Here is a 24,749-nt window from a genome sequence, read left to right as displayed (position 1 = left end):
AAATGGAAAGTTATTCAACAGAATGGAATCCTTTAAAATATGATGGAACTGCCACTTAAGCATCAGAAGTCTGCTCAGGCGCGACCCTGGGAGCCCAAACTTTTCACGGAACAGCAAGGAACATCCCTATGCTCCTCATTCCCAGTTTTTCTGTTTTGTTTTTTGTTTGTTTTGTTTTGTTTTTTGAGATGGAGTCTCGCTCTGTCGCCTAGGCTGGAGTGCAGTGGCGTGATCTCGGCTCACTGCAAGCTCTGTCTCCCGAGTTCACGCCATTCCCCTGCCTCAGCCTCCCAAGTAGCTGGAACTACAGGCACCTGCCACCACGCCCAGCTAATTTTTTGTATTTTTAGTACAGACGGGATTTCAACGTGTTAGCCAGGATGGTCTCGATCTCCTGACCTCGTGATCCACCCGCATCGGCATCCCAAAGTGCTGGGATTACAGGCATGAGCCACCGCGTCCGGCCCTCCTTCCCAGTCTTTACATAGATGCTTAGGATTCAAGGGGGTTTTCTTCTCATTAGCAAGACTCTGGCACCATCACTATGTCTAGTACCAAATCTCTACATTCAGGATAGAAGGTGCAACTTAGAAATATCAGTTCATGAACCATGGGGCATCCCTTTGGGAAAATGCAGAGTCAAGCCAACTCTCTTGATCTTCCAGGCATACAAAACCTGCTTGCCCCTCCCTACTTTGAACAGTGCTTTTGAACTTTGATGGAAAAGCCACATTTGGAAGGCAAGTTATTACAGGGAAGAGATTTTTTTTTCTTTTGTCTCTAGTTCATGGTACCTTGGATAGATGCACGCTCACTGCAGAGTCCTACAAAGCACGCTCTAATGTTCAAAGGCAGGGCAGTAGTTTCTAGTAACAGCGTGGGATTTGTACATTACCTTGTTGACTTTTTATTATGCAGCAGCACCTTTTAAATAATATGCTAATCTAGCACCTTCAGTTGTTCTATATAAGAGAGTGTGATTATTCCTAAAATATTTACCAATCATTTGTTCTAAGTGCTAGGCTCTTCTGTAATATTTCCAGATCATGTCAACCCTTCCTTATTAAAATTTGAGAGCTAAAAAACAATCACTTGCTTCTGAAATCATGATTCTCGTTCTCAAAAGTGTACAGTATTCTACTGAGACTGGAAGGGGTGTTACTGAAGCCTGCATGTTCAGTGGGCTACAAGATTCCGGCTACATAACACTTCCACCAGCCTTAGAGTAAGATCACGTAGCTTTGCATTTTCCCAACCCTGTAATCTTGGGCTGCACATCTATTAGCCCGAAACAAAAGAATTCACTTCTCCTAGGCTTCTCTGCAGGTCATGCCAACCTTAACAAACTGCAGTCCCTACTGTCCCTACTGACCATTACACCGCAGAACTGTGAGGATGATGGCTCTCCAGTTTGGAAGAGAATGATGCAGGACGAAAGGGGTGGGCAAACCATGGTCTAAGTATGATATCTGAAGCTGCTTAATCTACAAAAGAAAACCCCATGTGAGGAATGGGAGATGGAGATGTGGAGGCCTAGTGTCTAAGGGCTGGCATTCAGGGGAAGGATGATATTTGTCTGTAATCTCAAAGGCTATGAAGGATGGAGCTGGGTGGATTTGGGTTCATCATGAAAAGGACCTATGAGTAAGTCAGGCCTGCATAAAGGTGATCTGGAAGCCCCCAGCTGCACCCTCAATTGGACAGGGGCTGTGGAGGGGTTTTGAACATGACTTAGCAAATGGAGCCAGATTCCTTCAATGCTCTATCCAGTCCTAACTCAATGAACTAGCTCCCTCCTTCTTTTTCTCTGTCTTCCAAACTGAACTACTATATCTCTTGCAAAACCAATTGGATAATTCTGTGTTAAGCTTCCTGTCTCCCACCCTAAGCAACCACAGATGAATGATGGTTGTTGCAGAGGTGGGCAAGTCTGGGTTCTGAGAGCTGCCATTGAACTTCTCTGTGCTGAGCTGGCATTAGCTCCTCTCCTCTCCCCTCCCCACCCTGCTTAGAGGATGCTCTCCACATTTGGAGGTTTGTGTCACACTTCTAGGTGACCAGGGTTTCTCTCCCATGAGAAGAGGAGGGACAGGAGGACTCTGTCTGAAGGTTCTGAGTTTCAGATTTGCCCATGGGCCAGACATCAGGCTCTGTCCATGAGGTGACCCAAGTCACCAGAGGAAAAGTGACTGTCCCCGATCTCCACATTAAATTTGCCCTGGGCCTCAACCAAACTCTACGCTTTTTCCTCCTAGAACAGTGAGGATATAGGCGTGGTTAAAAAGAAATCCCACAGGTCCTTCTGGAGTCTGGGGTGTGCTGGATAGGGTATGGGGAACTGGGGACCTGGGTTCTGGCTAGCTCTCTGTCCCTTACTATGAGACCCTGCGCAAGTCACCTGGGGACCTCAGTCCTCACACTGGAAAGTGACACAATGGGAAATAGAGGACAACCAGGACACCTTTTAGCCATGACCTATAATTTACATCTCTATGAGGTGACTTCACAGGCACAGATCATCTTGCATCCTCACCCCAACACACACACACACACGCACGCACACACGCACACATGCACACACACGCATGCATGCACGCATGCACACACGCACGCACGCAGTACAGTAACTGTCCATCTCAGGTCCGAGACACCCCAGGGCATCTCTAATCATCTCAAGCGACATTGATATCATTTCAGAAGAAGGAATTAATGCAAATTCACCTCAATTTTAAAATAGGTAACATCCCACCCAATACTTTCTCCCCTCCCTGGGGAGGTGTAAGTGAAGATTCAGGCACAGCTAACCTAATTGGAGGAAGTTCTGAGCAGAGTTCAGCACAGTCTAGATAAGGAATCAGTTGGGAGTTTCTGGAATCTCAAATGGAAGAGAGGGATGGAGTCAGAGAGCAGGGCATGGGCAGACAAGGACCCGCCCTGTCCTAGCATTACTCAGTCTGAATTCTCTTCTCTCACACCTTGCTTCATATGCCTAACCTGACACCGTACATCTGCTTGGTCCATGCTCAACTCAGCTGCAGCATCCTCAGGAGACAGCTGGATCAGCTAGAGAGCTTCAGAACGAGACACATCACTCTGCCAGACACCCGCAGTGCTCTAGCTCCAGGATCCAACATCTGACCACATGTCGGCAGCCACCGCTGCCCTGGCTCCACCGTTTCTCCCCAGGTCTAAGCTTAAGCCGCACCGCATTGCTTCCATTTCTTCACACTTGCTCTATTCCCTTCTACCACAGGGGCTTTGTGCAAGCTCAGCCTCAACACAAATCTTCCCCCTTCTTCACCTGGTCAATAGCCACTCATTCTTCAACATTAGTTCAACCATCACCAACCTCCCCGGCTATGTCAGTTCTCCCTGTTAGACACCCTGGCTGTTCCACATATCTTTTATTCAAAATAGTTACATATTAAAGCATTCCATTTGTGCTTACAATTATTGTAGAATTACTTCCCAGCCAACAGATGCTACAGGAGGGAAGAGACCTTTTCTGTTTAAGTATCTAGTGTAGTGCCTGGCCCTTAATAGGTGCTCAACAAAAATTTTTTAATGAATGCTTAAATACCATATCATGGGTCATGTCTGGTTGCAAAAAGATATTCATCATAATAAGAATAATAAACTATAATTAAAATATACTCATCATCATAAAAATAAATGAACTAGGCACATACTGGTGTTAAAGGTATCATTGCCTCTATTGTGGGCCATTTTAGGATGCAAGGCACAGTAGGGGTAAACAATTAAGAGAGGCTTCTGTGGTCTAGGAATGCAAGATCTAGTAAATATATAATGTCTCCAGCAAGAGAAAGGAGGACAAGCAAGTCAGAGCAAGCTGCCCACTGGGGTGGGAGAAGGGAATGATAAAAGGGAGGACTGGAAATATACACCAAAGTGAGTCATTAATACAACATTTCTATTCACAACTCAGAATTCACTGAACAAAAAATGGCCATTCTGTATAAGATTCCAATTAAATGCATTATTGTTGTATCTGATTGTGCTAGTGCCTGTCGCTAATCCATGCCACAATGATTCATGCTTAAAAAAAAAAAAAAAAAAAAAAAAAAAAAGGAGAAGCAATTGGCTATAAGGGCCACCACAATGCATTTCTAGATAAGAGCTCAGTGACTGTTAAGGGGCACCTGCGTAAGAGCTCTGTTAACAATGCTAGGCAAGGAAGAAAACCCCAGGGCAGATGCCAGATGGAGCAAGAGACAAACATGCATTTATTTTCCCTTTACTCCAGATAGCTCATTAAATTTCTTTTTTTTTTTTTGAGATGGAGTCTCGCTCTGTCACCCAGGCTGGAGTGCAGTGGCACGATCTCGGCTCTCGGGTTCACACCATTCTCCTGCTTCAGCCTCCGGAGTAGCTGGGACTACAGGCGCTCATCACTACGCCCAGCTAATTTTTTCTATTTTCAGTAGAGATGGGGTTTCACCGTGTTAGCCAGGATGGTCTCAATCTACTGAACTCGTGATCCGCCCGCCTCGGCCTCCCAAAGTTCTGGGATTACAGGCGTGAGCCATCGCGCCTGGCCTAGCTCATTAAATTTCAAGGAAACTTCAGAATTTAAAACTCACAGCAATGTAGAGAACAGGAGGGGCATCTTCAATGGAGAAGATACTTCATCAAATTTGGAAGGTGAAAGCAAAGGGAAAGTCTGACTAAAATAACATAGAGCAAGCTATACCCTGGACTTCCTGCAAAGAGGGCTACAGTGAGGGAGGGGCCCATCTGCCCACAGAACTGAAGCAGGCACTGGCCTCAGGAGCCCCAGATAACAGCCGGCTCCTGGACTTTTTATTCCAGAATGAACTCTATCAGTTGGAGCTTCCAGGCAAGTTTTTTTATCCCGTCCATGCTAAATAAAAACAACTACAAAGTGCCAGGCATCTGAGGAACCCCTGCAATGTAAAGAGGAAAAATAACAAACAGAGGAAACAATTCCAGAAAAAATAAAAACAATGAGGGGAACAGAAGAGAAATTACTAGGAAAAAACATCCCCAGATCAGAAGCTCAGATCTGAGATGCTATTTCATTCATAAAACAAAAAACAGAATAATGCTGTAAAGAAGAAATAATTAGAGAACAAAAAAAAAAAAAAGTTTGGAAAGTAAACAATTTGGATTGTGAAAATAATAACAAACAATAGAAAGTGAAATTTACAAAATCTGCCAAATCACAGACCAAAAGTTGGGCAATAGAAGATAAAAGAGATAGAGAACCACTCCTTACGTCCTTAGCCACCACCCTTTCCTTGTTTTTCCACTTTCCTTTTATCTCTTGGAATATCTCATCAGCTGATATCTATTAAAGGAGAAGGGAATTGTCCCCCAAGAGACTAAGTTCTGAGCAGATGAATGAAAAATGGCTACCTCCAGGCACATCAGTGTGAAGTTTCAGGACACAAAGAGTTAGCAGAAGATCCTAGGCTTCCAATAGGAAAAAGTAAAATAAAAGCTCACCTACAAAGAAACGAAAGCCAGACAGGCATAGAAGGAATATTTGCTGCTAGAAGGTAATGGAACAATGTGTACAAAATTCTGTGAGAACTGAACATCAACCTCAAATTCTAAATTCAACCTAGCTCAAATGTGAAGTCAAATTAGAGATTAAGACATGCAAGGATTCAAAGTATATCTCCACACACCTGTAATCCCAGTACTTTGGGAGGCAGAGGCAGGCAGATCACTTGAAATCAGGAGTTCGAGACCAGCCTGCCCAACATGGTGAAACCCTGTCTCTACCAAAAATACAAAAAATTAGCTGGGCATGGTGGTGGGCGCCTGTAATCCCAGCTACTCGGGAGGCTAAGGCATGTGAATCACTTGAACTCAAGGGGCGGAGTTTGCAGTGAGCTGATATTGCTCCACTGCACTCCAGCCTGGGCAACAAAGCAAGACTCCACCTGAAATACATACATATATATATATATATTCTGACCCCCTTTTCCTGGGAGGTTATCTGGAAATGTACTCCAGCTTTTGCTTATTGTAAAAGAGTAAACTAAGAAAGACGAAAACAGCGATTGGGTAACAGTAGCTCCAGTGAGGGCCTCCCAAGCTGCAGCTCTGTGGGAGGACTTAGGAGCAAGCGGAAGAGAGAGCTCTCCTGGAGAGAGGTCCTGGGAAAATAGGGTTACCTACACAGGGAGCTGACAGTCTGGGGAAACTAGAGAGTGTGGAGTGTGATAAAGGCATTAAAAGCAAGGAAGCAATGAAAAGAATTAGAAACTACTGAAAGAGAGCAACTTCTTGTAGAGGTAGAATAATGCTTAAGAACAAGGTCTCTGAACCTCTGTGGGTTTGAATTCTAACCCTGCCACTTTCTAGCTGTGTGACCTTGAGCAAATGACTCAGCCTCTCTGTGCTCAGTTTGTCAGCTCTCAAGCAGAAATCATAATGGGACCAACTTAGAAGGCTGTTGTGAGGAATAAATGAGTTAATATTTCTAATGCCCTTAGAAGAAAAGAACCTGTCACCTGATTTATGGTATGTAAAGTTTGCTAAATAAATTTTTAAAAAAATTCTAAAAGCCGTATGAAAAATATGGTCATCCAAATAGAAAGAATAGATCCCAATGATAACAAGGTAATAGGCTTAAAAATAAAGAATGCAATGGTTTCCACGTGATCGGCTAATGTCAGAGTTTAAGGACATTGTCTGTTTGGAGGGTGCGGGGGATGGGCAGGGAGTAGTATTTTTCCTAACAATAAAAAAGAGAGGCGGCCGGGCGCGGTGGCTCAAGCCTGTAATCCCAGCACTTTGGGAGGCCGAGACGGGCGGATCACGAGTTCAGAAGATCGAGACCATCCTGGCTAACACGGTGAAACCCCGTCTCCATTAAAAAATACAAAAAACTAGCCGGGCGAGGTGGCGGGCGCCTGTAGTCCCAGCTGCTCGGGAGGCTGAGGCGGGAGAATGCGTAAACTGAGGCCCGGGCTGCTGTGAAGCTGAGATCCGGCCACTGCACTCCCAGCCTGGGCGACAGAAGCGGGAACTCGTCTCAAAAAAAAAAAAGAGAGGCAAACATAACCTCCAGGAAAAACACCCCCCATACCTCTCCCCACCAAGAAAACTCTTTACAAGTAAGGCAGTATCTGAACGCAGAACAAATTAAAATATGATGAGCTTATGCATAAATGCTAGAGTGTGAGAAAGGAGATCATTGGCATATGATGCTCTGTAGAATCAGCCAGACCCTCCTCTATCAGGCGTGAATCCACAGGGCAGTGTGCAAAGACGTGTCAATCAACTGGGTAGGAACAGGAGACTGTGGCCTTCATTGTGAGCCAGTATTTCCCAGTTGATTCTATAGGACCAGTCACATAAATCGCCTCGATCACATTTTTCAAAAATAAATCTAAATCTAGACAAAGTTTCACTTCCTCCCCCGACAAAACGTGCTCCCTCCAAGAAAACCCAAATTTAGGTCCAGTCCTTTCCCAAACCTAAAGACAAGAAATAAAAGCAATAAGCAAACTACGGTTTCCAGTAACTGGGCCAGGATAAGCTAGAATTCTGGGAATTGCTGTTCTTATTAGAAATGTCACAATCAAAGTACACATCAGCCAAGAGGGAGGCATGACATAAATGCTGTTGCTGCTTCTGGTGTAACAAATTGTCCCAGCGTTCCAGGCCTTCTGCTGTCTTTACTCTTGTTTGGGGATGGAGCGGGGCAGGGGCGTTGGTGTGTGTGTGTTTCTTTGGGTTTCTGTATTCCATAGCTACATTCTTCAAACCAAGAGCTCGACCTCCGAGAAAAACTCTCCCTCCAACATGCCTCCAGTCAATGGAGAATGAATCGCTGGCTCCTCTGCACTCACAAGTCCACAGGCAACTCTGTCATAGCACCTGTCACATGGCACTGCCATTATGATCCTGCTATCCCCTCCCCTGCTTGGTGAACTCCAGAAGGAAAAGACTAACCATAACACACTCATCACTGTGTCCCCAGTGCCTAGTGCAGTGGCACAGTCACTAGTAGGGAGGGAGAGAGAGGGACAGTGTCAGGGAGAGGCAGAGAGAGAGAGAGGAGAGTGGGAGAGAGAGGGTGAATGACAGGTAGAGGGACAGTGGGAGGAGAGAGAGACTTTGAGTCTTATTTTCTCCCCTGTTGCCCTTCCTCCTCATTTTTGGTTTTCTCATTACTAAACATTCGTGGAATTTAGGAACCTACCTTCTACGGATAGCAGGACATAACAATGGTCAATGATCAATGCCGGGATAGAAGGAGAGGTGTGAGTTGGAAGCCTGCCTGATGCCCCAGCCACCTCTCCATGCCATGCGGCCTCCAGTGTGAGTCCGTGCTCCAGACCATGCATCAAACTGCCAGCTGGTCACCTGCCTTGGGAAGTTCCATGGGCAGTTCACACTCAGCCAGGCTAACAGTGGACCCCGAACTGCTTTCCTGCCTCCAGGCCCACCCCTATGGCTGTACTCTCACAGGGCTGCAGATCTGGAAGGTTTGCCTGCTTGGGGCCTTTCAATCCGCCTGCCCCGGCCCCTCACATACCATTATCTGTAGGATAAAGTTCAAGGTCCTCAGAAAAGCAGACGAGGCCTCCTCTCATCAGTGCCCATCCTCCTCCTCCATTTTCATCCCATCTTCCAATCACATCCCCCAGATCTCAAAGACACTGTACTGTTTCTTACCTCTGTGCTTGGTCAACTGGTACGGCTCTTTCAATACGCCGCAGAACACTCACCTTCTCTTGGAAGCATTTTTCTGAAATTACTTCTGAACCCCCCACCCACGCAAGCTGTTACAAGCCCTACTTCTCCCCTCCCATGAGGCCTGTGGTGAACAGCAAGCTTAGGATTCAATGAAATCCTGCTGTAAGCATGTGGAATGCAACTCAGAGAAGTCAGGTAACTTGCTCAATGTCACACATGCTGTAAGTGGTAGAGCCATGACCCAGATTTTGCACTCCTGATGCAACACCCCTACCATGGATGGTGGCGGCTTTCTGTGATTTCACCCTTGAAGCAGGAGCCTCCTGCTTGGCGCCTCCCGTCCTGAGCTCCCTGTGTTGCTGGGAGCCCAGCTCTGTGCAGAGTGGGGATGGAGGCCAGCGGATTGCCTTTCCTTACCTGCCTCTCGTGTGTCCTGCACGTCAGGCCAGAAGCTGGGCTGGAAACCTGGTAGCCATGGGCTCCTGCCCCACAGTCTGGAGATTGGGACTGAACCACGGGAAGCTGCCCGAGGCCACCTCCATGACTATGGGGCCTGCACTCCCACCCACAGGTGAAGGGAGTCACTCACTTCGATTTCCTGCACCTTCTCACAGACCGAGGCTTTTCTCCCTCCTGACATAACTGCCACTAACTGCTCTCTCCTCAGGATTCCTGGCCTCCATTTGGCCCCAGTCCCTGCCAATCCCCTTGGAGATAAAATTTCTGCTCCTCACAGAGTGCCCAGGCCAGGCCTTCCTCGCAGCCTTCTTTATCCACATCACTGACGCCTCTGGATTCGTCTCAACGACGAACCTCTCACTCTGCCTGCGGCTGCGCTGAGCCTCAGGTGTCCTCTGCGAATCCTTGGTGACTCTCTGTTTCAGCGTCCCTTTCTAACTGTGGGCTCCTCAAGGGTGGAGACTAAGTGTTACTTTTGTTCCGTAGCCACAAGGCTTGGGCCAGGCCACAGTAGGGACACTAAGCATTCCGGTGTCATCGCTTCTACCCTGCACCATTCCACAGCCCCTCTGGAGCCTCCCTACCCACACATGCTGCCTCCGCCTCTTCCCCACAGTGGAAGCATCTCAGGGGTAAGATCTGTGGGCCTGCAGCAAATTACATGATGCCCCTGAAGCTTCAGCTATAGCTCCAGGGCAGGGTGAAGGCCCGAGGAGAAAGGAACAGGAGAGGGAGTTTGGGACCACCTCTGGGAGTGCCGGGAGTGGGGTGTAAACAAAATATCTTCCTACCCAAACAGTAGAGGCTCAGAGAGTTTGAGGGGTGAGGGTAATGATGGCCTTTGGGCTGTGGACCATGGGGTCTAGGAAGAGCCAGAACGACAGCCTCGGGGGCAGACACAGAGCAAAGCATGAAAAACAATCCCAGAGATGCTGAAGGGGCTGGGCCAACGCCTGGGAACCAGGTGCAAAGCAAAGAGGCTGCGGTGGGAGGAAGAGGTAGAATCTGCGGCGGGAGGAAGAGGCAGAATCTGGGTAAGGGCCTTGAGGGCCTCGGGCGTGGGGCAAGGGCTCTCATTAGACGTGTGCAACTGCATTTGCGGTAACGACCATCCGGTAAGGGCAACCAATGACATGAGCGTGAATGCAGACCTCTTCCTCTTGACACTGGGGAGCCACTGAAAGTTTTTTAATCAGGGAGGTGACAAAATCCTATCTCTGCCTGGAGGAGGATTCATCTCAGGAAGAAGAGATTAGGAAACAGCCAAAATGTTCGCAGCTCCGTGGGGAGCTAATCCAGCATCCAGAAAGTGCTGCGGGCAATCTCCGAAAGCATCAACGGAAAGGAATAGCCCTGTTTTGGAGACTGCAGATATCCACGGCAACAAACCACAGCTGGACATGGAGTATTTTCTCTAATCTTAAAATGTAAAAGCGTAACGAGGACATTCTATCACAACGGCACTCACATTAATGTTTGAAGACCATACATTTCGAATCCACCCAGGGTCTCTCATTATTGGAATCTGAAAAACAAAAACATTATTGATTAATAGAAATGTTCTGGAATTAGGTGGTGGTAATGGTTGCATAACTCTGCCAACATACTAAAAACTCACTGAACTCTACACTTCAACATGGTGAATTCGGTGGTATGTAAGCTATATGTCAATTTAAAAAAATTAATTAGTAAGAAGAATGTGTGGCCGGGTGCAGTGGCTCACGCCTGTAATCCCAGCACTTTGGGAGGCCAAGGCAGGCGGATCACCTGAGGTCAGGAGTTTGAGACCAGCCTGGCCAACATGGTGAAATCCTGTCTCTACTAAAAATGCAAAAATTAGCTGGGCATGGTGGTGGGCAGCTATAATCCCAGCTATTCAGGAGGCTGAGGAAGGAGAATCACTTGACTCCCAGGGGCGGAGGTTGCAGTGAGCCGAGATCATGCCACTTCACTCCAGCCTGAGCAAAAGAGCGAAAATCCATCTCAAACACACAAACAAAAAAGAATGTGGTGTCTTTTCTTTGAGCACATTCAACTATGTTGTGTCAATTACATAGGGTGCGTTATGAGGTTGGAAACGCCCTGTCTCTCTTACTCTTTCACTCTTTCTCCATCTTCACTTCCTCCCCAAAGCACGTGGATCCTATTGATAAAGGTATAAGGAGGTCAGGCGGCATGAAAAAATGATGGAATTGGAAGTCAGAAGACATGACTCAAGTGCTGCCTCTGCTGTTTCTTAGCCACAGGACTTGTTTTCTCACCTGTAAAGTGTAGGTAACAATAACCCCTGCCCTGCCGAGCGATGGGAGTTATTGTGAGCATTAAGTCAGTTCATTCAGGCAAAAAGGCAAAGCCCAATTCAGGTACTAGCTATTAGGACTGTTGGCATGGCGCTATCCTAGCAGGTAGGACATATGCAGTACCCCTTTCTCACAAGTGTCCCAGTTAGAACTGCACAAATGGCACACGGAGTAGGCCCAGCCTTCCTAAGGGATGTATTGTCCTAGGCCTAAAATTATACTTAAATTATACTGAAAAACATGTGTGCTCTGAGTTCAACTGCCAACAGCCCAGAATAAACAGCTCCAGAAGCCCCTAACTCTCTTCCCCGTCCTGTCCCTCCTTGGCCCTGCACCTCACCTCATATTCATCTGACCCACTTAACTTTTCCAGCACATATTTGTTGACTGACTGTTAGTTAATGGTGTTGCTTTATATCATGACATAGAATAGCTCTAGGGGTCATGTACTTTGCTAGGTACTGGGAACACAGCAACAAATGAGATGCAAATCTTGTCCAAAAGTCACTCATAAGCTAGTGGAGGGCAGGAAGACAAGAGAGCACAGAGGAGGAAGTTAAGCGTCTGCCCATGGGTAATGCAGGGAAGGTTCCGTGCCTTCTGAAGGAGGGGACAGTTGAACTGCCTCTGCAGGGTGAGTGGGAACTCTGGGAGAGGAGAGGACAAGAAAGGCTGCTCCAAGCAGAGCAGAGAGCATGTTCAAAGAAACAAAGTCATTGCACAAGTGTTGGGACAGCAAGGTGCCCCTCGTGACTCCAGAGTAGTTGCACACATGCAGGAGGCATGAGGGGGTGCCGGGGGGACCACGGGGCAAGGAGGCAGGGGAGAGTGAGACCGGCACGGCAAGGGCCTCACATGCCCCCAGGAGGACCTCTGGCCTTGTGCTCTAAACCAGCCAGTTTCATTTTTTTAAGAATGCCCTCCTCAAACAACAACTCTTGCTGGAGCCCATTATGTAATTAGAAAAAAGGGCAATGGCTATGGTCAAAAGGCGAAGGGGCCTGGAGTCTTGGTTACAGAAACCCTGAGGCTCTCAGAGCAGTGTGAGAGCAGTCACTGTGCACCACTGGGGACTACAGAGGAAGGGAGGGATGATCAGATCTGTGTCTTACAAGGACCACGCTGACCTCCGAATGGGGGGTGCATTCGAGGCAGAGAAGTGAACTTGAAGGTTATTCTAGCAAAGGATGGCTGGGATATGGACAAAGGTGAGGACAGTGGGACAAAGAGGAAGATGAGCTCTGAACACAACCACATGGTAGAATCACCAGGAAATGATATGCAACTTGGATTGGGGGATTGAAGTACAGGGAACTTTCAAGGATGCCTGAAGTTTCTAGTCTGGGTGACTAGGTAGATGATTGTATCTCTCACTAAATTAGGAAAGCAAGAGGGATGAATTTAGGGAGGAATAGTCTCCTGGAACCACATCCAAAATAAAAAAGGATAGATTTTCCTTTAAGACAGAACCTGGGAAAGAAGGCAGATGTGTGTTATAGGATTCTATCCAATCTGGATCCTTGCTGGGGAAGCAGAGGTAAGGCCGTTGATTTCTTTATCTATATGTTGCTTAATATGGAAGCTAATGAAGTCCTCATTTCAACAGAGCAATGCATTTGAAACACTTCTTGGAATCCAGTTGCTGCTTCTATTTCACCTCCTCTGGAATATTTCAGCATGCTACAAAAATCATGCAACTTGGGTACAGATGTTCTAGACTATCCAACTCAAATTCTTCAGGGGCCACCAACACAGTCACACGGGCACCAGAATTCTCTGCCTACAATAGTTGGATTGATTTCACACTCACGAGGTAGGCTAGGAAAGCTGCCAGCAGTTTAAATTCACAGTGTTTGGATTTGGCACCAATTCAAAATGAAGTTTTAAATCAAACACAAGATATATTCTTGCACTGCCAGAGGAGCAATATCTCTGACCCCCAAGCGTCTGGTTTGAATTCAGAGATTAAATATAAACACAAGAGCACCAAAAATGGTGACCCAGTATATTTCAACAATAATTTCTTTCACAGCTAAGAAGAAAATAGGCTCATTCTGCCCACAACTATTTGTCTGTTGTAATTCGAAATTCCAATATAAAATGTGAAGCTCAGCCATTTGGATTCCGGCATCAAGCAGTTGGCAGTCATGGTGGAAGCCAAAAATGAACCTGGCTTTTAACTCCAGTTTTTCTACTAGAAGCTGTGTGGCCTTGGGCAATAAATTACCTTTCTAAGCCTCAATATTCTCATTTGTAAAGAAAGGCTAACAATAAAATACTTACCTTAACTGATGTAAGAAGCAAAAGATAGAATACTGTGAAAATAGTAACGTACCATACAGATGTCAGTGGCTACTCCTGGATGATGGTCATGAAGTGGAAGATTCAAGGTCAGAAATAGGTGAGCATCTTCAGAGCAGATGGTTTGCTTCTATCATGAGCTGCATGATTGTTCAGGTCCTTGTTCAGTGCATTGGCTACCAAAGCCACATTCCTGTTTTCGGTGTGATCAGACTCCAGGAAACACATGCTTGCGTTAGCCTCCTTCTCAACTCTATTGTTTGTCTTGATTTCTTTCTTCCTTTTATTTCTCATTTAACATAGATTTATGTAACTGCTATGGACTGAATATTTGTGTCCCCACCCATACCCTTGCCACCATAAATGCATATAATGAAGTTCTAATCCCCAAGGCGATGGTATTTGGAGGTGTGGCCTTGCAGAAGGTGCGGGGTTATTAGGTGATGAAGATAGAGCTTTCATAAATTGGATTACTGCCCTTACAAAAAGAGACAGGAGAAAGATAATCTCACTTTGCTATGTGAAGACACAGCAAGAAGGCAGCTGTTTGCAAACCCTGAAAGAGAGCCCTCACCAGAACCTGACCATGCTGGCACCTGATCTTGGTCTTCTAATCTCCAGAACTATGAGAGATCAATTTGAGTTATTTAAGTCACCCAGTTTATGATATTTTTCTTATAATAGCCCAATCTGGCTAAAACAGAAATCCTGTTGTGTTTTGAACCATTTTTTGTCTATGGATATATACAGCAAAGGATAGACAGGTGATAGATTAGATAGATAGATAGATAGATAGATAGATAGATAGATAGATAGATAGACAGATAGATGTGATAAATAGAAAAAATGGAAAAATGCTTAGAGAATGAACACAGTAAATGTAGATAGATGAGCAAAAGGAAGATGGACACTTTCCTGCTTTCTTTCTCTGGGTTATGTTGTTTGCTTGCTCCCTTGACTATGCCAATTATTACTGTATAAAAAGTACTTGAAATAGAACCTCCAAGACTGGTCTTAGTCAGGGCCTCTGCCACTTGAGAGTGGAATCATACTGACCATTGTGTTACCCTCTCTGAGTTTCAGTTTTCTCTCCTAAAGAATTTACATGATACTACCTACCTCATGTAAGTTCTGCTATGAGAGTCAGATGGAAAACGTACTTGAAAGTAACCAGCTCATGGTAGATACTCAATGAAGCTGAAATTGAATTCCAATCACAGCCTCATTCAGATTAAGACCCAGGTCACAGTTCCTTGTAATCTTCATGTGGCTGGGCTCACTGCTACAGTTCCTGCCATGATTTGCTGGAAGTCACATATCTGGAGCCTACGTCCAAATTCACATTCAGATCTGTGGGACTCCAAAGCTCTTGCTGCTGTTTCATTGATGGTGCAATATTTAAACAGCATACATCTCACAAACACAGAAGGAAAAGAGAGAGAGAATTCACAGAGAGTAATGTTTCCAGATTATCAGGCCCAAAGTGGCAGGCTGCTCCCAGTTTACAAATGGGGTGTCCAACGTTCATTTGTAAATTTTTGTAAAAGCAGGGTAACATTTTCACATAGAAACAGTACTACCAAAGTCAGCTTTTCCAGGACAAGAAAGGCAGAGAAAACTATAGCATAACTGAAGAAACAATGGCAGCGTATAACTCAGGACCTAAAGGCATTATTGTTGGTTTATACAGTCTGCTTTCATGGGAAAACCCATTCACAGTCCAATGGAAGATTCCAGGAATGTGTGGGAACCATCGAAAATGTAAGAGAAGAACCCTGGCCTGGAAATCAGGCAATCCAGGCTTTAGCGCTGGTGTCGCTAACTTGTTGCAAAGCATTGACAAGGTATCGCCCTTCTCTGGGTCTCAGTTTTTCCATCTAACAGAGGCTCGAGTTACACTCGGTGATTTCTAAGGGCTTTTCATCTCCAAAATTCTGCATCTATATGCATACACCCTCCTACATCATGATTCCAACAATGATACCCCCTTCCTTTTGTAGCCTGGTACCCTCTGTTGAGATAAAGGAAGAAGATAAAGGAAGGTTTGCTCTGAGTAGGGGAGAGATGGGGTGAAAGGGATGGTGTTATATGTATGAGGACTCCTCCTGGGACAGTTCTGGCAAATCTGATGAGATAACCACTTGTGATCTCCAACATGGGTTTTGGAGTCAAACTGTCTAGAATGATCTAGGGTAGAATGCTGGCTTCACCACTTACCATCTGTGTGGTCTCGAGGAATTCATTTAATATTCCTGAGCCTCCATTTCCCCTCTATAAAGGGGGAATAACAATGACAATAATAATAGTAGTAGCTTTGTCATAGGGACTTTGTGAGGATTAAAGGAGATACTTCATGTCAAGTGCTCAATATATATTCATTATCATCATCATTGTCATCATCATCACCACCATCATCATCATCACCTTCCCTTCCTCCCGTTGAGAGGTGCATAAACTGGGTTCTAACTGTAACCCTGGCCTGCTGGGTGACTTTGGCAAGTTTTTTCCCCTCTTTGGGTCAGCTTTCCTATTTATCAAATGCCTAGATTATATCAAAGCAAGGGTACCTAACTGGCCAAGTGCAACACAACTGATCTCCATCTCCAGTGCCTTCTGCTCCACTGAGCACATCACACCACATCGTTCCCAGCTGAAAACTTTTCATGGCTCCCTATTGCCCGGGAGTTAAGGCCCAGTTCTGGCATGCATGGTCCTGCACGATCCACTCCTGCCTGCCCACTTGCCTCACCTCCTCTCCCATGCCTCATTCTCCACTCCAGGGACATGCACACTGTTCCCATCTCAATGACTAGGCTCCCCTGGTTCCTCCCAGTCAAAGGTTGACCCTCCACCCAAATCTGTCCTTGGAGCCATTTCCATTACTCAAAAACCAGCTCTCCATGGGGCCTTCTCAGAGTTCCCCCTTGGCAAATAATCGTCCTCCTCTGTGCTGACTCAGCATTCCAAAGAGAAGGCCACAGTGCAGTAGGCAAAAAGTGAAACTGATGAGAGTCAAGCTGCTGGATTCCAGCTGTGGGAGAGCCGACAGTGAAGGGTAATGCCCATTCCCTGGGTGGCTGAAGGCAGGTCACTGCTCCTCTTAGGGCCTAGTTTCCTTCTCTGTCCTGTTAGTTAGGAGAGATGACCTCCAAGGGTCTAGGTGAAGGTTGCTGCCCCACTGCCTGACACAGCCGGTCTTGGATGCCAATCTGATGCCAAACTGTGATCATTATTCAGGGTCTTTCTCAGTGAGGCCCAATTCAGTTCACTTGCCCAGGATCTTCTCACATGAAACTCTTGAAGTCCAGCCAGCTTCTCTAAGGGGCCTACTCAGTCATAATTAGTGGAGACCACTCACTCATCATTGAAACATGTCAGAAGAGTCATTTGAAGGAAGTAATCATGCCTGGGTCAATGGTAGGATCCATCCCAGCAGGCAAGTGAGCACCCGGGGTGCTTATAAGAAGCAGCAGCGCTTGATTGGGAAGGGCTCCGGCCACTCCCTTTCTCCCTTGCCAAGCCACATCCAGTCACAAGCAAATCCTGCAGCTCCACCTCCAGTGGGGGACCCCAACCACTTCTCCCATGCATGCACCACCACCCAGTCCCAGCCACACTGCTTTCTCTCGCGGCTCCAGCAATGGCCTCACAGTCAGTCTGTTTCTTCTCCTCACCAGCTCTGCTCCTCACAGCAGCCAGAGGAACCTTCTGGAATGTTAGATCACGCCACTCCTCAGCTCAAACCCCCCCTCCCCATGCTCCCCAGTCTGCTCAGTAAATTCCAGGGCCCTACAGTGGCCTCAGGGCGTCTGGCCAGGGTTCCGGACTCACCTCCTGCCACCTCTTCATCATCCATGGTGGCTTCTTCCACCTTAGGGACTGTGCATGAGCTGTTCCTCTGCCTGGCAGATCCTCCCTAAGCCTCCTTCTCTCACTTCATGCTGGTCTCTGCTCCAATGACCCCTCCTGGAAGGGAATTTCTTGGTCCATCTGATCATCCCCGACCTCCTTACCCTGCTGTCTTTTTCTTCTTAGCACTTTATCAGTATCTGATGTTAGATACTTATTCTTTATTTGTTTTCTGTTTTTCCTACTAAAATGTAGGACCTTCCTTTCTCTCCTACCATACCCCCAGCACCTATGATAATGCCTCACGTGTAACAGGCTCTCTCCTAAGAGGTGCTGTATGGCTAATCGCTACAAAGGTTATGTTTAGTCAGTACCCATGCTCTTTCACCAAAGCTATTTCCACTTTTTAATGACAGTCATGAAGTTTTAGAGCTGGGAGGAAGAGCTCTTTTTGGCCCTTTTGATATTTTGATAGAAGCTATGAATCCTCTCCCCACAAAATGCACATTCACCCAGAAACCTGCACACCATTTTAGGTGGCTCAAAAACCTGTCACATTACCTAGAAACATCTTTTAGTTAATGAGCCCCCAGATATAGACCACCTCCTCACCCCACGCTCCAAGAGGGTAAGTGCTTGCTCAAGGTCACGCAGCTCTAACCTGATGGGAGTTCCCCAGAATATCATGGCAATGGAAAGATAATTAATACTCAAGGGAATTGGATCTAAGCCCTGGTTATAATATTTAAAAATGTTTGGTCTTGAGTAGGTCTTGAGCACTGTAAGCCTTAGGAGTTCCATTTCTTCAGTTATAAAATGAGCTTAATAATACTTGCTCCATCTTCCAAGATAACAAGCGCAGGTTGAATGCTTCTAATGTGTGTATCTTCGATCACTCTCTGAGTTCATCTGATGACACTGGGCCCACCCAGGTAATCCAGGATAATCTCCCTATTTTAAGGCCAGTGATGAGTAACCTTAATTCCAACTGCAACCCTCATTCTTTCCTTTACCACATAATGTAAATTTTTCACAGGTTCTGAGGATGAGGATGGGGCATCTTTGGGGGACCACTACTCTGCTTCCCTCCTAATGGGCTTGCCCACACCTCCCTGTATCACCCTGCAGTTCACTCGCCTTGCTGCAGCCAAAGTCTTTTTTTTGTAACACAATTTGGTTATGTCACTGTATTAGTCCGTTTTCATGCTGCTGATAAAGACATACCCGAGACTGGGCAATTTACAAAAGAAAGGGGTTTAATGGACTTACAGTTCCACATGGCTGGGGAGGCCTCACAATCATGTTGGAAGGCAAGGAGGAGCAAGTCACATCTTAAGTGGATGGCAACAGGAAAAGAGAGAGCTTGTGCAGGGAAACTCTCATTTTTAAAACCATCAGATCTTGCGAGATTCATTCGCTATCACAAGAACAGTGCAGGAAAGACCTGCCCCCGTAATTCAATTACCTCCCACCAGGTTCCTCCCACAACACACGGGAATTATGGGACTTACAATTCAAGATGAAATTTGGATGGGAACACAGCCAAACCCTATCAGTCACCTCTATGATTAAAACCATTATATCACTTCCCACTGCTTTTAGAAGTAAATACAAAAAAAAGTATACAATTTTCTAAGGCCCCCTGAACTTGGTGAATGGTTTTCACCCACACTTGCAGTCTCATTTCCCACTTGCTCCCTTTGGTCTCTCTGGCCCAGTCACACTAACCTTTCAACCCCTCCTATTCAGCTTACTGCATCCAGCCCCATGGCCTTTGCACATGCTACTCTCTGTGTCTGAGATATGCTTCCACTGGATAGCCTCTCTTCACCCTCCAGGCCACAGCCAAGTGTCCCTTCCTTGTAGGGGCTGTTCCTGGTCTCCTCAACCTGCTCACACCCTGTTTACACCCTCTCATAGGGCACCCTTGTAACTCGTTCATGGCACTTAGTGCAGTTTGCAAATTTACATTTGTTTGCATACTCAGCTGATGACAGTATCCTTCCAAAGGAACAGTGCCTGTTGGTCTCATCATTGTGTTTGCAGCAGTGGCTGGCACTGGTAGTCAATAAACACTTGTTGAATGGAAAAACAAAGGTGTTTTTTTCAATATACAGATGAACTCAGAAGGTCAAGGGACTTGGCCAAGGCCACCCAGCTAAAGTGGTGGGGGGAGGGTGAGCTGGGATTTGACTAAGTTTGACTTACTTCAAAGCCATAACACCATACCATGTGCATTTCAGGCTACTATTTATAGGAGGGGGCTGGAGATGGCTTTATTTGATGAATAAGCCACATCCAGTCACAAGCAAATCCTGCAGGCCATTCATCAAATTTTCCCATTTCAAAAGATGAAGGTTGTATTGATCTCTGCAGCCCTCAAGGGGCCTCATGTCTTGGGCTTTTGTCTGATCAATCCCGTGGCCAGTAAGCAGTGGAAGTTCCCACCACTAACATGTGGAAGTTCTCCCCTGTTCCTGATCATGTCCTCCCAGCCACTTTGAGAGGTGAGCTCCTCCAGGCCTCACCATTGATAAATGGTGTCTACCTAGTCCAGTGCCCAGTGTTTACCTAGACATCTGACACACAAGTGTGTGTGGCCTCTGGAGGTACTCAGATAGCAGGATCCCCGGGAGAGGAAACTCCATGGAGCAGAGTCCTGCAGGGGAGCCCGGGGAGACAGAGGACCCAGGGCTGGGGATCCCAGCTGTGTGACTGTGAGAGGTTTACCCCTGTGTCTTGGCCTCATTGTCCCTGAGTGTACGATGAGGGGCTGGATGCTTGGTGCTTCCTGCTAGAACATTCTGTGATTCTAGTGAGTATCCAGCACAATCTTTGGTTCCAGACTTCATGGACACTCCATATAGAAGGGACCCTAGATATAACTAGCTTTAGTATGTGGAAGGGACTTGGATTTAAGTCCCAGAATACAAATCTCTGCCCATTAGAAGTGATCTCCAGTGTGAGCTCCTACCCAAGCCTCATATCCCACTGGACACATCACAATCCAGGGTGGTAATGTGCTACCCAGCTCTGCCTTCCCTGGGTGGGGCCTCACAGTTGCCACTATTTCAGGCCCAGATGCAACCACAAAAGTGAGCTCAATATGGAAGGCTGAAGCTTCACATGAGATGCATGTGTGTACATATATTAGATTAAAGATGGCCTCAAATTCTTTGCTACTCCTTCCACTGAGAGATAGAGTCTAATAACCCTCCCCTTAAATCTGAGCTAACCTAAGTGACTTGTTTGATCAATAACTTGCAGGACAAGTGACATTCTTCATCTTCTGAGGCTAGGTCATAAGAAGCCTAAGCATCCTCCTCATTCTGGGGGATGCCAGCTACCAGGTAAGAGGTTTGACTACCATGAGATGCCAAGCCTGAGAGGCCTTGTGTGCTGACTCCTGTCAATGGTCCCAGGTGAGCCAAGCCTTCCAGCCACCCCCACCAAGGCAGCAGTCAGGTCAGGGAAGCCATCTTGACCCTTCCAGGCCAGCCCATCCACCAGTCAGGTACTGCAGAGTCATCTCAGTCAATGCCATGAGGAACAGAAGAATCATCCAGCTGAGCCCCCCGCTCAGGTTTCCAACCCATTAAATCATGAGATACGATAAAATAATTATTGTTTTAAGCCACTAAATCTTGAGTCAGTTTGTTTTGGAGGAATAACTAGAATAGAACATGTATGTGGGGGTAGGCGGCAGGGAGGCAGGTCTAGTTTGTGTGTTTCTGTGTGTAACTGCATCTATGTATTTGTATCATGATGGGGAGAGACTAGTTGCGTCTATTTTTGCAAGTACCTATGAGTTTGCCTGTTATACAGTTTGTACTTCTGTGAGTTTGATACGTGCCTGTTTGTGTGTATATATGGCAAAATAATGAGGCAAGTCCTCCTGTATAAAATCTAATCCTGCTGCTTAATCACCTCCTTGCCTATTTATGAAAAGAGCTAGTGCAGACCAGAGATGTATGCACATGTATACGTGTCTACGTGTCTTTACAAGGAGAAAGTATGACTGAGGAACAGGTTAAGATTGGACCCCAGGGTTCTTGGGGCAGTTGCGTCAGGCTCCTTGGCACTCTGAACCTCTACCCTCTAAGCCTAGGATTGGTCACTATGAGCCAGGCAGTGGGCAACTCAGATTCACGCTATCCCTACTCCAATCCCCGCAGCAGGCAGCAGCTCCCAGAGGATTTCTCATGGGTTAGAAGTAAGTATTATGCAAAAACCAGTTCCATGGTGGGTCAGATACACTTGGAAACACTAGATAAAACAGAGATAAAGATGACTTTTCCCTCGTAGTTTCTCAGCACCTTTACTACATCACTACATTGTCAGTCTCCAACAGGGAATGTAGAATGCAGCATTTCCCCAAACCTCTAATCTTGAAAGCCCTTTCTTACTGAGCAAATAGTAGTATTTGTATGTCAGGTAACTCATTTTGGAGAAATTTTGCTGCAGAAATATCCAAACCTGGGAGGCGGTCTTCCACATGTCCATCTCCATCTATCCCCTAGGGAAGATAAGTAGTAGTCGCAAGAAATTCAAGTCTCTATCGGGAGACTCGGAAAAGGATCCATGTGAGAGTTAGGAGAGAAGGGCAATAAAAATGATAGGCAAACAAGAGTAGTTTGTGCCATAGTGAGGAGAGACAGAGAGACAGGGAGAGGCAGAGAGACAGAGAAGCAGAGACAGAGAGATAGAGACTGAGAGTGACCTGAGGTCAGAGCAAGGGGAGGCTGACCCAGCCTGCCCTGCTAACATTACTGTTAGCATAGTGCATACTCTTTGTTCAGTCCTTACTGCCAAAAGACCCCTGGGCATGCACGAAGATTTCCTTCTTAGCTAGGCCATGACAAGTAAGTCAAGGTTTCCCTTTCTCAAGCATCCGCGTTGTCTCGCATATTTCCTGTGTCTTTTTACCTCCTGTACTTTCATGCCTTGCTATCCAGGGTGTGGCTGGCCCACAAACCTTCCCAGGGCCAGGCCTTGTCTGTGAGTGCACCTTTCATAGGCAAACCAACCAGTCCAGAGCTCAGACCCCAACCACCTCTTCTGTCAGGGTGTCACCCTCTGGGCCACTATCCACCGTCCTGTTCACCCCAGGGCCTGGGACCAGAAAACGAGCGACAGCCTGTGTACTCCGGAACCCACTGAAATTATTCACACTAGCCAGCCCTAAGCCCGTTTACCCTGCTTCACCTGTTCCTTTCCACAGAAACCACAATAAAGACTCTTGTCCACATTTTTCCCTTGCTCTCTCTGCCTCGTGACCAACCCAGCGCTTCCCCATGTGGCCTTGTGTGACGTGGCGTGCCTCCTGTCTCTAGGGACCTGTGAGAACCACAGACCTCCTCCTTCGTGACAGTCATTTTCCTGTCTGTCTTACCGTACCCAATTAAAACAAATCTCTAGTGCCCTTAAGACACTTGGTATCCGAGAGCCCCAAGACCAGAAGGCAGAACTCAGCAGAGACAGGCACGATGATGTTAGAAAGTTGATACATGCAGCGGGGATTAGACAGAATAGTTCAGAAAGAGTTTTAGCACAGGCAAGGACCAAACCAGACAGACACTCAGCCAGTAGGAAAGGACACATCAGCCCTGGCTACACCCATGGGTAGTACCAGTAGCTTTCTGTAATCTACACACACAGCCTTTAGAATCGGACTGGCTAAGCTGAAATCCTAGGCCCACTAGGCACTGCCTGTGTGACCTCAACCTAGTCATTTAACTTTTCTTTGCTTCACATTTTTCATGAATGGGGATGATAATATACTGTTATTAGGAGGATTAAGTGAGGATGAGGGTAAAGCACTTAGTATAGAAACTAGTACATAGTATGCATTCAATAATGTCATATTTTTATTACTACTACTACTGAAACATAGAACTAAATAGCAACAGTATGATGCATTACCTCATTTGTATTGAGAGTCTACTGTGTGTGCCACCTGGGCCGGCGCTGTGACAAGCATGAGTGTTTGTCACAGTTCAAAGCAGAGAGACCAGCAGGGACTGGATTAGGCAAGTCCAGTCACACATTCATTGAGCATCTATCAGGTGTCGTGACCTGTACTAGGCACTGAGTTCATCAGTGGGGCAATTATGAAGATAACTAAGACAGGATCACTTGAGTTACTCATAGCCAAGCAGGAAAAACAGATACAGAAACTAATATATGTAATCCAACATGATGCTTGCTGCATGGAGGCACAAACAAAGGGCAGGGTAGCCCAGGAGGAGAGAAACCTCCTAGAGAAAGGTGGGGACAGTTAGGGAAGACATCTAGGAAGAGCTCAGATAAGAGGTGACCAGGAGGACAAGGGAGCATATGGCAAGAAGCAAAGGCTTCAAGGAGACAAGAATAACCTTGGCCTTGTAGCCAGTAAGGACGCCAGAACACAGAGTGAGTGGGAGCAAGGCCAAGGAGGGGAGAGGCCGCCCAGAGATAAGACTCTGCGATTCAGGAGAGGAGCTGAGAACTGAGGGCTCCACTGAGGTGTCCTGCCCAGGACAGCGACAAAGCAACCCAAGCCTTGGTTGCAGAGGAGCTGTCTGGGAGCCTAGGGGTATGGAGTGGCTCTGGGGAGGTGGAGGGATGGGGGCAAAAACAGCTGCCATGGAGCGAAGACTAATCGTGTGCTCTGTGCTGTGCTGGGCATGTATACTTTTACCTTCCTTCGGCCTCACTCTCTCCCCAGGGGGACGTTTAATTAGCATCAGCTTGGAAATGAAGATGCTGAGGCTCAGAGTGGCTTCATATGGCCTATCCACACACTATGGAAGTAGCCAAGCGGAGACTGAATCCAGGCTTGCCTAGCCCCAAGGCCCTCACCCTTCCTTGTCTATGATACTGCCTCCTGAGAGGCAGGGAAGCCTGTGCCGAGGCTGGCGCCAAGACCCATAGGGGTGGAGAGTGGCAGAGAGAGAGAGAGAGAGAGAGAGAGAGAGAAAATGAACCAGAGGTCAGGATGAGACAGGTTGTGAAGGTGGCACAAACCAGTGTTCTGTGCAGCCTTAATACATGGCTCACCCCAGATGGGACATGCCCAACAGGCACTGGGCATTGCGCCACCTGACTGAGGTTAAGTCTAAGAGTACCCTGGGATGCAAAGCTATATTTCTGTACATGGGCAGA

The 24,749-nt window shown here is 46.7% G+C and overlaps 1 protein-coding gene across 4 annotated transcripts in view; it reads right to left on the bottom strand.

Annotated features, from left to right (window-relative positions):
• Nucleotides 1-24,749, bottom strand: part of LPIN1 (lipin 1) — a 142,584-nt gene that overhangs the window by 95,743 nt on the left and 22,092 nt on the right. For 2 of the 4 annotated variants that reach the window (XM_003908290.4, XM_009183706.4), the window contains exon 2: nt 10,625-10,681. The exons of 1 other annotated variant lie outside the window; for it this stretch is intronic. In XM_003908290.4, coding sequence (XP_003908339.1) covers nt 10,625-10,681 — 57 coding nt within the window. Of the gene's footprint in view, nt 1-10,624; nt 10,682-11,796; nt 12,029-24,749 lie in introns of those variants that run through there. One more of the 4 variants, XM_021924586.2, reaches the window with a different exon arrangement.

The sequence above is a fragment of the Papio anubis genome, chromosome 14 (assembly GCF_008728515.1).
Source record: "Papio anubis isolate 15944 chromosome 14, Panubis1.0, whole genome shotgun sequence".
Classification (NCBI taxonomy): Eukaryota; Metazoa; Chordata; class Mammalia; order Primates; family Cercopithecidae; genus Papio; species Papio anubis.
Note: the sequence above shows the minus strand (reverse complement) of the source record. Positions and strands in the feature narration are given on the sequence as shown.